This window comes from Abramis brama (assembly GCF_963993115.1).
Source record: "Abramis brama genome assembly, chromosome: 5".
Classification (NCBI taxonomy): Eukaryota; Metazoa; Chordata; class Actinopteri; order Cypriniformes; family Leuciscidae; genus Abramis; species Abramis brama.
In genome coordinates, this window is record NC_139967.1 from 4,480,342 (window position 1) to 4,495,545 (window position 15,204).

The 15,204-nt window shown below is 37.5% G+C and overlaps 1 protein-coding gene across 1 annotated transcript in view; it reads left to right on the top strand.

Annotated features, from left to right (window-relative positions):
• mapkap1 (MAPK associated protein 1) overlaps positions 1 to 15,204 on the top strand; it is a 35,082-nt gene that overhangs the window by 10,640 nt on the left and 9,238 nt on the right. The window contains exons 5-7 of the mRNA XM_084113550.1: positions 707 to 879; positions 5,047 to 5,223; positions 8,212 to 8,321. Coding sequence (XP_083969676.1) covers positions 707 to 879; positions 5,047 to 5,223; positions 8,212 to 8,321 — 460 coding nt within the window. The remainder of the gene's footprint in view (positions 1 to 706; positions 880 to 5,046; positions 5,224 to 8,211; positions 8,322 to 15,204) is intronic.

Genomic DNA, 15,204 nt, shown 5'->3' on the forward strand with positions numbered 1-15,204 from the left:
ACAATTATTAAAGAGTCTTTTCATCATCCTCTAAGCATGCTCTTTGTAAAGTACAGAACAGAAACACCTGGTGTCACGCAGGTTTCTCTCCTGTCTCCGTGCATTAGGATCAGCTCCAGGCGATAACACCTTCGCAGAAAAGAGAAAGACTGCCGTTTTCATTTTTTGACAGTCTTGGAGATTTTAAGTGTAGTTTGTCATTGTGCATCAATTACAGCTGTCTTTATCATCGGTTCCCCTTTGGCTCTTTAGATTCATGTTTTTACAAACACTCTGTTTTCTGTACTATGAATTTGTCAGGAATGCATAAAGGCTTTCCCTCTGCCAGTAAAATCTTAAATACAATCCAGAAAAATTAATGTAAGTTTATATGAATCTTGTAAGTGATATTAACAATATCTTTTTTTTTTTTTTTACCATCTATAATAATATTTCAGTTTTTTTTTTTTTATTATAATTTTTTTTTAGAATTTTATTTTTCATTGGGGCTCATTTTTCTACTTGTACTGACAAACTTAGAGGAAACAAAATTATTTTGAGGATAGAGAGCACTAATGTAGTCAGGATATGACACCAAGGCTAAAAAAAAGGCCATAGTTTGACTATTTTTTTTTTTCTATTCACCTGCTTTTTGCTTTAACATTTGTAGTATCTTTTCAGTCACAGGATTGCTTACAGACATGCTTCCTTCACCTTTCTTTTTCAGGGCCATGTTGGTACAACGGCAACCAAAAAAATTGACGTCTACCTCTCGATGCAGTCAACCCAAGAAAAGCTTCACCCCATGACGGTGGTCACGATGGCTAACGCTCGGGTCCACGATCTTATCGGGCTCATCTGCTGGCAGTACACCTGTGAGGGCCGTGAACCCAAGCTCATGTTAGTAGAAAAAACTTCACACATGCATCCTATATAAGAACTTATCTCTTCATATTACAGTGCGTTGATGTGAACGTTATCCTTAAAGGGATACTTCACCGATTAGCATTAAGCTTTGTATCAGTAGAAACCCGGTAGTATTTTCGAATGGCCGTGCTTCCCTCCCTCATGTCCCCCTGAGACGAGAGATTTCTGGATTGTGTGTCTGGAAAAAAAACTCAGATGACGCAAATTTAACATCAACTGAGGCTTTTTTGTCCAGAGTCGAGAGACTCCAGCCAGTAGGAGGAGCTCGTCCCGCATGTGTTCAACCCGCCCATTGGGGGATCTCACGATAAAACGCCGTCTTTTCAGTTTCGAGTCGACTAGTAGCCTAGCTGTATCATTTCTTCCGATACTGCCCTCTGTAACCGGTAGGCGTGGCTTGGGAGTGTCCTCGTAGGGCAGCGAAGCAAGTGCATTCTGGGAGTTGTTGTCTTTCATCCACATAGGGCCAAAAATATATTTTCTGGCTTTCCTCAGTCTAGAAGGCACCAACTTCTAAAATAATTTCACATTTCTACTACATAAATGACCCAATTTAAATACACATTCATCTTTCCAGCGGTGAAATATCCCTTTAAGGCATCAGTATACTTCTCGAAATCGAAGAACGGACTTGTGTGATGTCATTTAGAACAAATTTTGAGTTCATTCCGGGAGTTCCTGTGAGTATATCGGGGCCTTTAATGGATGCTTGTTTAGGGTGCCATAAATAAAATATGCTTGTTGTCAACCTGCTTGGAAAGTGCTACTCTCCAAGTAATGTACTAGTGATCCTTCCCAGAGGCATTTATATTCCTGTTCCATCTACCTCTGCTGCTAATGCCAGTCTTGACCTTTCCCAGCCAAGGCAGGGATTCCCCTGGGTTTCTTTCTCATCTCCTCATTCAGAGCGTCTCCGAGGTTTGCTGACCGAATAGCGCAGGAATTTTCTCCCTGGTACATGGTACAATATGAAGATTTATACTTCAGTCAGACTGAGGAGAGGGTAACCATTAAAATGGAGAGAAGACGAGAAAAAAAAAAGAAGCAGATTCCCTCTTGGGCAGCTTGGTGCCTCACACAGACAGTCTTGGTGGTTGATGTGAGACCTGATTGGCATAGCAATGAGCCTTTTCCCCCTGGAGGAGGGTCAGGCTGTAGAGAGGAAGAGATACACTACTTGTGTGGGATTTCAATGAGTCTACTACCTCCGTACGGCTTTGGCCATTACTAGAAACCTTCTGAAAGCTGCTTTTGAGTGAGGATCAAGGATGATCAATTCAAACAATTCAAACAACCTCTAATTTCCCATCACCCTTTCTCCTACAGTTAAGCTGAATTGCTTCTGCCGATCCAGTTTTTGAGTAGTTTATTAAAATGAATCCTAGACTCTGTTTACATCTAGTATAGAGGGTATGCACATGATGTCACAGTAGGCGGGAGTCAATGCGGTTACACCCACTGAGTGGCAAAAAGGCTGAGTGGCAGTGTTGGTGGAGAAACACACAAAAAATGGAAAAGAGCTGTGCGATCGACTGTACAATCCGATTAAACAAGCAAATGGAGCTATCTTTTTACAGACGTCTGAAAGCTTCAGAAAAGAGAAGAAAATGGATCGCTGCAATTTGCCGAAACAACTTAACTAGGCAGCGAAATCCCAATTCCCAATTCGCAGTTACCATTTTGTCAGATATGTTGAATTTTTGCTGTAAAATCATACCCTAGGTTATACAACTCCTCAAATAAATATTTACCATCTTAAATTATGCGTAACTGTACATTTAAAATCCAAAAAAGTCCATTATGATGATGAGCCTTGTGTTCTAAAAAGGGCTCTAAAATAGCTTTTCACAATAAACACAGTTTCCAAGCAGCTTTACAGAAAGTCAGAATGTAACGTCTATAATGCCTTAGTGGTTTAACAAGTTTTAGGGCTGTGCGTACAATCAAGAAGAACAATCACAAGTGGACTGTGTTTAATACAGATGTAAATAAGGTCCAAAACTTAAACTCAAACCATTTGGGGTTAGTCTGAAAATACATGACTCGAGTTATCATTAAATACACACTGCAACACAAAGGTCTTCATGACAAACTGCCAAAATACAAAAGTTTGGTTTAAATTTAAGTAATTATGACTGAAATATATTGCTGTTGTATAATACAATTTAAATTGACTTTTTAAGTGTCATCATACTAAGACATATTATTGGCAGATATAGAATGATTACTGTTATTTATATGCATTTTATGTAAGTATCTGCTATACTGCTATACATTACAAGCATCAGAATTTCATCTTGCTTTTTGGTCACTTAAATATCAGCAACTGCATATTTTTGCTCGGATTGTACCTGAAATTTAGGTGTTTTTTCCCCCTTTAACACAAGCTTCATATTCTCACTATATTATACTATATGAGCCATAAAAGCCTGATTTATCAGATATGACACTGACCCGACAAAAATTTATGTCAGGGTTAAGAATCAAGACTTTTGAGATAGACAAGGATCTTAGATATTCAAGAGAAAATAGTACATAATTTAGAGGTGAAAGTAAGAAGTGCATGTTATTGAAACACAGAAAGCCCAGATTCAGGGCTTCTCTCAGCCGGCTGATATCTCCTCAGGCTGCCTGAGCAGGATCATGGGTCTGATTAACACTATGACAGTTAGTCTTTACAGCTCGGGCCTGGATTTCGACAGTGTGTCAGAGCAAATTAAAACGCCATCGTCCCAGCACAAACACCAGGGCAGGCACTGGCCTCGAGGGATGAAAGCTATATCATAAAGACAAAGCTTAACATGCCTGCGCTGAATGAATCGAGGAATAGGTTGCTGTTAGTTTTATATTTCTGATGGATCAGTTTTCCTTAAGGAGTCGATCCATTATGATATAAAACAAAGCTCTGGGCAAAAGTAATCTGGAATAGTGCCAGCCTACACCATATATAATGATACAACAAAAGGTTTAACCAGTGAAGTTAACTCTTCCCAGTGCTTCTCTTTTGATTCATCCTCATTCTGTGCCAGACTGCATCCCAACAAACACTCAATGTTTTTGCTCCTCAATGAATAGCCCTCATTTACATGCCCTGACTCATAAATTGTGTCTGGGTGCTTTTGTTTGATGTCCCTGTTGTTGTTGCCCTTCTTCAACAAACCAGAGCTTTTAGAAAGAGTCCTTCAGAGCCTCATTTTTGAATTGAAGGGTTAGAAGTAATTTTAGAAGTAGTAACTGGTCAAAAGTTTGGAATAATTAATATTTTTTTCATGTTTTTGAAAGAAGTCTCTTATAGTCACCAATGCTGCATTTATGTGATCACAATTGCAGTACAATTTTGAAATATTATTATAATTTAGAATAACTGTTTTCTATGTGAATATATTGTAAAATGTAATTTATTCCTGTGATCAAAGCTGAATTTTCAGCATCATTACTCCAGTCTTCAGTGTCACATTATCATTCAGAAATCATCATAATATGCTGATTTGCTGCTCAAGAAACATTTATGATTATTATCAATCACTGCTTTTGCTACTTAATATTTTTGTGGAAACCGTGAAACACTACCATTCAAACAGTAAGTTAGTTTTAAAAGCAAGTAAAGACATTTATAATGGTACAAAAGTTAAGTCAAAATTATAGATTTTTCTTTTATGCCAAAAATCATTAGGATATTAAGTAAAGATCATGTTCCATGAAGATATTTTGTAAATTTCCTACCGTATATATATATATATATATATATATATATATATATATATATATATATATATATATATATATATATAAAGCATTTATTTTTGTGAGTGAATGCAGCACAATCGCGAACATAAATGGACAACTTTAAAAGCCATTTTCTCAATGTTTCGATTTTTTTAGTTGTATCTCGGCCAAATATTGTCCTATCCTAACAAACCATACATCAATGGAAAGCTTACATGTGATGTATAAATCTCAATTTAAAAAAAATTGACCCATGTGACTGGTTTTGTGGTCCAGGGTCACATATATGCCTTTGTTTCTTATAATGGGAACAATGATTTTACCTGTTTGAAATAGTAAACATACTTTGCATCGATATAACAGCACTCTCTTTGAGTTTGATCTCTCTTATTTTCTCCTTTCTTGCCTCCACAGAGAAAATGTCAACACCTACTGTCTCCACATCGCTGAGGATGATGGGGAGGTGGACACAGACTTCCCTCCGCTAGACTCTAACGAACCCATCCACAAGTTTGGCTTCAGCACATTGGCGCTGGTCGAGAAGTATTCATCTCCTGGACTGGGGCCCAAACAGTCACTCTTTGTTCGAATGTAAGAAAGCCACTTAAGTCTGATTTTATCACCTCCAGTTACTACTACTGGCTCTGTGAAGAATAAATACATTTAAAGTCAACATCAAATCAAAATGTACCTGAATTACTGTCATAATACACGTAATAATAGAATATCATAATATACATAATAGAAGTAAAATGGGTTGGGAACAGGTTTTTGTTGACAAACTGTATATATATATTATATACCATAATTTTAACTACACTAACGTTCAAAAGTTTGGGGCCAATCTTACCAACCCCAAACTTTTGAATGGTAATGTATATATTTGTATATATATGCATAGGTCCGAAGAGTAAAACGAACCAAATCTAACCACAAATCTCATCAAATATTCAACTTATTGGCATTTGTCTTGAAGTTTGCCTCAGTGCACAACCTCTCATATGCTTCTTATGAGAACCATCTGAATGTTTTAGGTTTAAATGCCTGGCCGTTCACACAAGTCTTAAACACTCAATCCTTTAAGTTTGTTGGAGATTTTTTCCTCATGCCTCTCCATGAAGCTCTCATCTTTGTGAGCTCCGTTAGATTGTTGCTCTTCTGTGCGTTTGGGAATATCTCTAATCAACTGTTTGGTTAATGTGACTGACAAAGCATTAGGAGACCCCTGTTAATTTGAAGTTGCTAATTGGATTTGAATGGCTCCCTGCCAGACTGTCCTGCCTTTGATAGGGAACCTTGCTTTGGGCTGTAATACTGAATTTGGTTTGTAAAAGGTTCTGCTTGTTTGAAAAATGGGTTCTGCTTGTTTTTGTTTATGTCACAGATTTTTTTTCTTGCACTTGCTTAGATTGGGTGATATTTGCACCAATTAACACATTTTTTAACATTTTTATTAGGAAATAAAGAGATGTTTTGCAGATTTTGGGGGAAGTTTTCCTTTAACATTTCACCAGCGAGGAAAGAAATAAGATAGGGGTCGGTATGATTTTTGTTTTTAAAAAACATGAATGCTTGTATTCAGCAAGGTTGCATTAAATTGATCAAAAGTGAGAGCTAAGACATGGATAATGTTACAAAAGATTTCTATTTCAAATTAATGCTGTTCATTTGAACCCTCTGTTCATCAAAGAATCCTATAAAATGATCTTGGTTTCCACAAAAATGTTAAGGAACGCAGCTGTTTTCAGCATTGATGATAATAATAAGTGTTTCTTGAGCAGCAAATCATCATATGATTTCTGAAGGATCATGTGACACTGAAGACTGGAGTAATGATGCTGTAAATGCAGCTTTGATCACAGGAATAAATTACATTTTACACTATATCCACATAGAAAACAGTTATTTTAGACTGCAATAATATTTCACATTTTTACTGCATGTTTGATAACCTAAATGCAGCATTGGTAACTATAAGAGACGTCTTTCAAAAACATGAATCATCTACTGACATCTACAACTTCATTATAAGTAGCCATTTGCCTGTGGCATAAACTTATTTATTTATTTAGTTAGGTTTTTTTTTAAAACAAAAGTTTCATTTGTGGCCCAGCTGCTTTGCACTTTTCATTGTCTTTTGTCTGTATTTATTTGTGATTTATTCATCCGCTCTCAGCCGTCGGCTGGTATTCAGAGCTCTCTGGGTCAGATGCATGCTCCCTTCACGAGAGGACCACTGATGTGGCACTGCAGGACCCTGGGCGAGAACTGAGCCAGTGCTTGGCCCTCAGTGGGCCATCGGGGCCGGCGACCTCTTCTGACGTGAAGCCTGTCAGAAGCCCTGGCCCGAGGCTGACGGGTCAGGACTGCTAAATGGAAGTGGACAAGCGAGTCCACTGTCCAGAAAGTGTGCGCTCTCCGGTTTCTGGCCTGGGGTTGTTGTTCTGTTGATGTAGTCTATCGCAGTGATGCGTCCATGTGCTCAAAGTTTGACTCGTGGACTGCCCTTCGGCCCTGTTATGTGCTCGCCGACCACTTAAGAGTACAATACACTCTTTCTGTGTGCAAGCTTTTCTTCTGACATTAACTGCTCACACCAGTCCCGCTAAACTGTCATGCAAGAGTGATTCTCTTGAATCTCAAAGTACATCTTTAAAAAAATGTTGTTTCATTTTTATACTTGAGTTGTGTGGTGCTGTTTAGTGAATCAGTCTGACTCGATCGCAAGAGTCATTGGTCTGAATCAACTCAGATGACTCGCTCATTTGTTGAACCAAAGGTTAATATGTCTCTAAAAGTGTGAAAATATATTTTTAAAAAAATGTAAGGGTTAATGAAACTTGGCTGATTAAATTACAGAGTAATTGTGTTCAAAATCCTGTAGAAATCACTGGCTCGCACATTTTACTTTTAAGTGATCACTGTCATTGTTTATTATGATAATATGCAATAATTCAAATCATTAGACGTAATAGTAGCCGTGTTATTTTAGTATCATTAATATACTATTATAGTGTTTATTTTGAATTGGTTTTTATCTTTAGATGTTCAGTTTTCATGTTAGTTTTAGTAATAAATAAAATAAAAACATCTGTCCATTTTAGTTTTTATTATTTTCAGTTTTAATACTTCAGACTGAAATTGAAATAAAATTAAGTAAAGAAACATTCTATTAACATTTATTTTGTTTCAATTAACGTAAAGGTTTCTTAATATTTTTAATTTTAGTTATCCATAACACTGTGTAGCACTTCGGGACAATATCACAATTATTATGATCACAATATCACTTGATGATGATGTTTTTTATTCTTTTGTGGTCATAAGCATAGTCTCTAACCACTATTGTTGTAGTTTTCTCAGGAAAAACTGTCCAACTCATCTTGAACCTAATGGTTTGATATCTTTCATATAATTGAATATGACGTGCTCAGCCATTGGTTGAGACTCAAAGCTCAGTCCTGAGAATCTGAGGGCATGATCTCAGTGTTGATGCTCTGATGGACAGGAATCTCGCATCTAACTCAAACGGTAAAGATTTATTCAGTATGACTGATGATTTGCCTTCCTCACCCACAGAAACGCCGCTCATGGTTTCTCCCTGATCCCAGTGGACAGCCTGAAAGTGACCATGAAGGATATTCTGCAGAAGGCCCTCAAAAAGAGGAAGGGCTCCCAGAAAGGATCAGGTGAGACATCTGAAAGATTCATCTTGCACTTAATGTGAAGTGATAGATCTGTTTAGGATTCAAGCTTGGATGGCCTGCAATGTTATTTTACTATTATTTATTTACTATTATTAGAATTAATTATTATTTTGAATTAGCTTTTATTTTTATTTTTTGTAATTTTTATTAGTTTTTCTTTATATTTATCATTATTTGTATTTTTATTTTAGCTGTAGTAATTTTATCACTTTATATTTTAGTTAGTTGCCAATGTAACATTTCTAATTTTTATTTGTTATTTTTTTTTTTATCTTGGATCCATCTATCCGTCAAATATATATTTATTGTTCATTAGTTTTAAACTTAAAATTAATTTAACACTGGTATCGTCTCGTTTAGCAGTTAAACTGAGTGAATATATAATGGTAGGCATGTGGACACTAGGAAGGGTGCGCACTGTAAAATACTTTGTGTGTATATATATATATTTATCTATCTATTTATTTATCTATAGCCGCGTTTCCACCGAAATTACCCGGAACAATTTGTCCCAGGAACTTTTTTCCCAGGAACTTTTTTTGCCCCAGACCGGTTGCTTTCTGCGTTTACACCGCGGTCTTAAGTACCGGGAAGGTAAACTGCGCGCAACTGCTCCTCCCAGTCTGCGACGGACAGTAATCAGTTTTGAGCGCCACATTTATAATAAGTATGGAGGAGATTCAAACTGTGCTGCAGTTATGTATTGGTTTACTAACGAGGTAATTAACAAAACAAAATAGACGAGCACTGATACAAAAGCGTGTTCAGAAAACTCGTATGCGACGTACGGTATGTTATCAGTTATTGTGAGCCTGGGACTAATGCGCAAAAAATTCCTCTTTCGCAAATACGCTTAAAAAAAGCCTGAACCCCGTCTATCAATCATAAATAGTGACAGTCTTGTAAATAGTTGTTTGTTACTAACCTCAAAGCGCTATTTCAATTCTGTTATAGTAAATTTATAACATGGTTTGGAGTGCCTTGCAATAGATGACAATGTGTAAAATAATGACTTAATAATAAAAGCTGTGGCAGAAAAGAGACGAGCACTGATAAAGCGTGTTCAGTAAGCTCGTAATGCTAACGTTAGATATAAAATTTGTATGTTATCAGCTATTGCGGACATTGACCGTGAGATGGCTGGGACGAACGCGCAGAAAGTATCCTCTTCCACAAAATAAAGCCTGAAACTCGTCGCCAGTCCACCAGTTTTTTTGATTAAATTCCATATTTGCAGACAGACAACTCTTACTGCATGAAGCCACGACACGAACCGCAATAGATTTTTTTAAAAAGGGAGGTTAAAAATAAATAAAATGCTGCGTGGAGTCATCCAACCAAAATGCGGCGTGAACACAACCAATCAGCTTGTGCAGCGCACAAGTCCCACCCCTGAAAGTTCCTGAACTTTGAAAAAGTACAACCTCGTGAGCAGGGACTATCGGAGGGGGAAATATTTACCCGGAACTTCATTTAGACCCTGGTTCCTGCGGTGTAAACACATCGAGTACCAGCCCAAAGTTCCTAGTTCCTGGGGAAAGTTCCTGCGGTGGAAACGCGGCTTATTTCTATATTTATTTCAGCTTTATCTCAATTAACAAAAACAATTCAACTCAATAACAACTCAAATGCTTTTACTTATATATCGGCATGAAAATGAAATGTTTTGGTGCAAGAAACATTGACAAAAAAAGCGTACATCAGGGGAAAATAATAAATGCTGTAAGAAGTGTAGCAAATGGTGCCTTTGAATTGTCAGTCGAACTGGAATTTGTGTGTGTGTGTGTGTAGTTTTCATCTTAGAAAGCAAGTGAAGCCGTCTGCTGTGATTTGGCCCGATAACCGTGGAAATGTACCGTCCTAATTTGTCATCGCCGAATGGGCGAATCTGATAAGGCCAGAGACTTTAATACAAAAAGTCACAGGTAACGGATCGCCCCTTTGATGGCCATGATGAGCCGGGGCAGCGCTGAGATAAGAGGGGTGAGGAGAGGAGATTGAGCCGCAGACTGACTCGGAGACGGAGAAGTGCACATAAAGAATGGAAAGCAATGGTGCGGGAACGAAAGTATATTAGAGAGAAAATGGATGAAACGCAGAGAAAATGATGGTGCGTGGAGAGCCACTGGAGCCTCATCTCTCCTGGATTTAGCACACACTGAGGTCAAAGCCTGCAGCGAGAGAGGTTCGCTTCAGTAAGGGTGCTGCGGGCGAGCGAGCGCTGTCAGTTTAAAGAGGCTATAGTCTTCGCGTTCGCCTCGTGTGTATCCACACAGTCTCGTCAGTATGGCTCATGTACGCCTTCATCGACTCCAGACTGACTAGTCCATAGCAGGGGTTCTCAACCTTTGTGGAAACAAGGCACCCATTTTTCAAGAATCAAAAATACAAAGGTGTGCACATCCCACGCATCCTACTTGGGCTCAGGTGCAGGACAACAAAATAACAATAATGAAAAATTGATGTCCGCACACTGAAAATAACTGCTCCAAGCCACTTTTTATTGAACTTGCAACACCTCAATTAGACACACTCAAAAACATGTCAAATAACACAAATCATGTGACACACACACACACACACATAGGGGTAAACACTGCATATTATATTAAATATTCCACTTTCTTACTCATATGCTGTAATACATTATAAAGCAGTATCAAAAATAGAGAAATATCTTTATTATTAAAAAGTATGTCTTCAATAATAACAGCAGATGAAGAAATGTATAAATCACAATACAAATCCTCATTCAGCCCTAATGGTGACAAAGTATTTAAAGTAGAAATCCAAAAACATACACTTTGTAAAACTTTTTTTCTCAATCTCCTAATTTTTCAATTATATACAATATTTATATATTTATTTTATATACAATATATAGACAATATTTTTTAATTATATTAAATGCGTAATTATTGTATTAATTATATTATATGATATTATGTTAAATTACATTACATTATATTATATAATATATTCCTCATATTCCCTCATATCCAAGTTTTGTCATTGTTTTTGCCATATTTTAAGTGATTTGAATATATTTAATCCATCTTATGAAGTTCTTTGGTTTGATTTGTAGGTGTTATTTAATAGACTTTTTTTTAAATAGTCACACTTCAATTTCTTTCCTCAAATATGACAACAGCATATGCTATTTTAGTACAACTAAACTGTCTGTAGTCATTTTAAAAGACAATCAATCACAATGACATTTGCCTTTCACTTGAAACCATTTAGCACTTTGAAATTCACAAATAGTCTAACGTGAGAATGTTTCGGATGCTATTTTTGGTTGGAAACTCAATCCGTTGCCATTTCTTTCCACAAAACCAAGCAAGTATTTGACAGCTTTTCTAGAAACAACAAAGGCTATGAGAATAAGAGATAAATAAATGCTCCGACTTGGTGAGATATGCGTTTCTTTGTCTTTTTAAAGGTATCAGAGGGACTACAAACTCAATCTTCCCGGGCGGTTGAAGTCTCTGGGGCATAAAAACAAACCCAGAGTTTCTCTTTTGGGATTTGTGACATTTTAGACATGCCTCAGTCAGCTTTAAAAAAAAAAAAAAGAGAGAAAAAAGAGAGAAAAACTCCTAGCTCTTAAAAGGATGGCCACACTCACTCAGTTATATAATAGCATATTTAGTTTCAGTGGTTTGAGAGTACTTGTGTTTGATGTACAGCCTCATCAGAGACGGATTGATTGGACAGAAACCCAAGAGGGCCCTCAGAGGGAGTTTAATTGGAAATAAACCTTCAGAATTGCCCTGTGGGCAGTGAGCCATTGGCCTGTCCCGGCCAGGTGATGGCTTGTGTGTTAGTCCGAGATGGTGTCTCAGAAGACGTCTTGAGTGGATGTGATGGGGTAGTTGGTCCAGAAGAGAAACGTTAGGCGGCGTGGACCGTGCTCTCATCTGCATTTAGATGAGTATTGATTGTTTATTTACCCGCTGGAGACAAGAGACCTATCCAATCTTCTGTCCACTGTGAGCCTTCTCTTCTGCACCCGCTGCTCACTGGTTTGATGGGTTTTTTTTTATCTATCATTAATCGTTCCATCCATCCATCCATCCATCATCCATCCATCCACATATATATCTATCTGTCTATCAATCGTTCCATCGTTCAGTCTATCCATTTGTCTATATCGTTCTATCTATTGTTTATCTTTCTATTGTTCTATCTGTCGTTTATCGTTCTATCTATCATTAATCATTCTATCTAGCGTTCCTATCTATCATTAATCGTTCTATCTATCATTAATTGTTCCATCCATCCATCCATCCATCCATCATCCATCCATCCACATATATATCTATCTGTCTATCAATCGTTCCATCGTTCAATCTATCCATTTGTCTATATCGTTCTATCTATTGTTTATCTTTCTATCGTTCTATCTATCGTTTATCATTCTATCTATCATTAATCGTTCTATCTATCATTAATCGTTCTATCATTAATCATTCTATCTATCGTTCTATCTATCATTAATCGTTTCATCCATCCATCCATCCATCATCCATCCATCCACATATATATCTATCTGTCTATCAATCGTTCCATCGTTCAGTCTATCCATTTGTCTATATCGTTCTATCTATTATCCATTTATTGTTCCATCCATCCATCCATCCATCCATCCATCCATCCATCCATCCATCCATCCATCCATCCATCCATCCATCCATCCATCCATCCATCCATCCATCCATCCATCCATCCATCCATCCATCCATCCATCCATCCATCCATCCATCCATCCATCCATCCATCCATCCATTTGTCTGGTTTAGCAGTTAAACTGAGTGAATGTATAATGGTAGGCGTGTGGACACTAGGAAGGGTGCGCACTGTAAAATATGACTAGTTTTATGAGCGGCTCAGGGTTTGTAAAGCTCGGTGGGTCTGTTGGGGGAGATAAGCGCGATTGAATGCCTCCTATGAGGCTTATCAGGGTAAATGTTGGTGACATTTGGGAGGCGGCGACGGCTGCGGTTCGGGGTCGGTGTGCCTGTGTGTGAACTACAGATGAGCTCAGACGAAAGAGAAAGACCGTGACTGTTATGCTTTATGTGCTTAGGGGGAATGCAGTGAGACGTAATACAAAGCTGAACATTTTCAGCAGATGCTGTATTTGTGTGGATTTGTAAGTATTTAGCATCAGCTGTCTTATTTAGTTCTTGGCTTGATATTTTAATGACGCACATGCACAAAAAATGATTGGATTTGGAGCTCCACACAGCACATCTGGTTTCCGATTATTAAAGATTCATTATAAAACAGCTCTGAAACCTTATCGGTGAAACCTTTGATATATACACACCTGTGACTGCATATCAGTCGAATTCTATTTAAATGTATTACCGTATATTATTGCCATGTACAATACCGGTCAAAAGTTTGGGCTCCGTAAGATTTTGTATTTAATTTGGTTTTTAATAAAATGAATGCATTTATTCAGAACGGGCACATTAAAGTGATAAAAAGTGACAGTGAACATTACTGTTTTTAAATAAATGCTGTTCTTTTGCTTATCAAAGAATTCTGGAAAAAATGTATCATGGTTTCCAGAAAAATATTAACTGTTTTCAACATTGATAATAATAATCATAAATGTTTCTTGAGCAGCAAATCAGCATATTATAATGATTTCTGAAGGATCATGTGACACTGAAGAAATAAGGAATAATGATGCTGAAAATTCAACTTTGATCACAGAATTTATAAAATCCTGTGATCCTTATTTTTTATAAAATAAACAAAGCCTTGATGAGCAGAAGGGACTTTCAAAAACATATGCCGACCCCTAAAGCTTTGAATGGTAGTGCCTATATAATCACCCTACAGTTATGTACTGGCTAATGCACTGTAATGCCTTATTTCAGAATGATTTGTCATGTGCTTTTGCTTTACTAAGTGATCAGACTTACAGTTTTCACCTGCCGGAGAATAAAATGGATAAAAAGCAACCTCTCCGCTCATTGAAATCAGCGCAGGGTCGCAGGAAAGGTCGTAAAAGGTCAGATCGTGTGTTTCTGAATTAGTCACAGTCTCTTGCTCTTCAGTGTCACAGCAGTTTCAGGGATTCACATTTTCTCCCTTAGATTCAGAGAGACACTGCCTCCGCTTCATCCATGTACACTCAACTAGTCCGATTCTTGCACGTCAAGTCCAGAACTGGAGTGTTGTATAGAATTGATTCACTTCGTTTGTGTTCTGATATATCTCGCATTGTGCTGGAGGGTGTCGTGAACATATTTCTTTCTCCGTAGAGGTCGTAAGCTTTCGGAGGCTCTGGTGACATTTTGGAAAACCATGGTATTTGCAAAAGGGTAAATATCGCCTTGAGTGTTTGCCCTATTTAGATTGGCAGCTTCTCTGTATTGTTTTTTTCCCTTCTTTTCTGGCAAAAAAACGAGGTAAAGACTTGATCCTACCTCTGGGCATTTTTTCCGGCTTCTGACAAGAAATAAACAGTATCCAATAAAGCCATTTTTTTGGTTTTATAGCCATCAATTGCTCCTGCAAGGCAATAGTTATTGAGAGAGGTTTGTGAAGATCGGTCAAAGTTAATCGGTCATTAGGTCTGAGATGGGTTGATATCATCTGATTGGACAAAAAAGGTCAAATTAGATTGTTTGCACTGAGCAATATTAATCAAGCGACGTTATAAAGAGAGAAGCCAATAGCTCTGAATCCCATCACACCGTATCTAAGAGATTGCTCTGGTCACCCTGAAGTCATTTATGATGGCTACTTCTCTCAAGGGCTCTTTGTGATTGTATTAAACTATTCAAAGGTTCAGAGTATTAATGTATTGAAAAAGAAGAAACTACAGCGTACTTCAGATAAACCA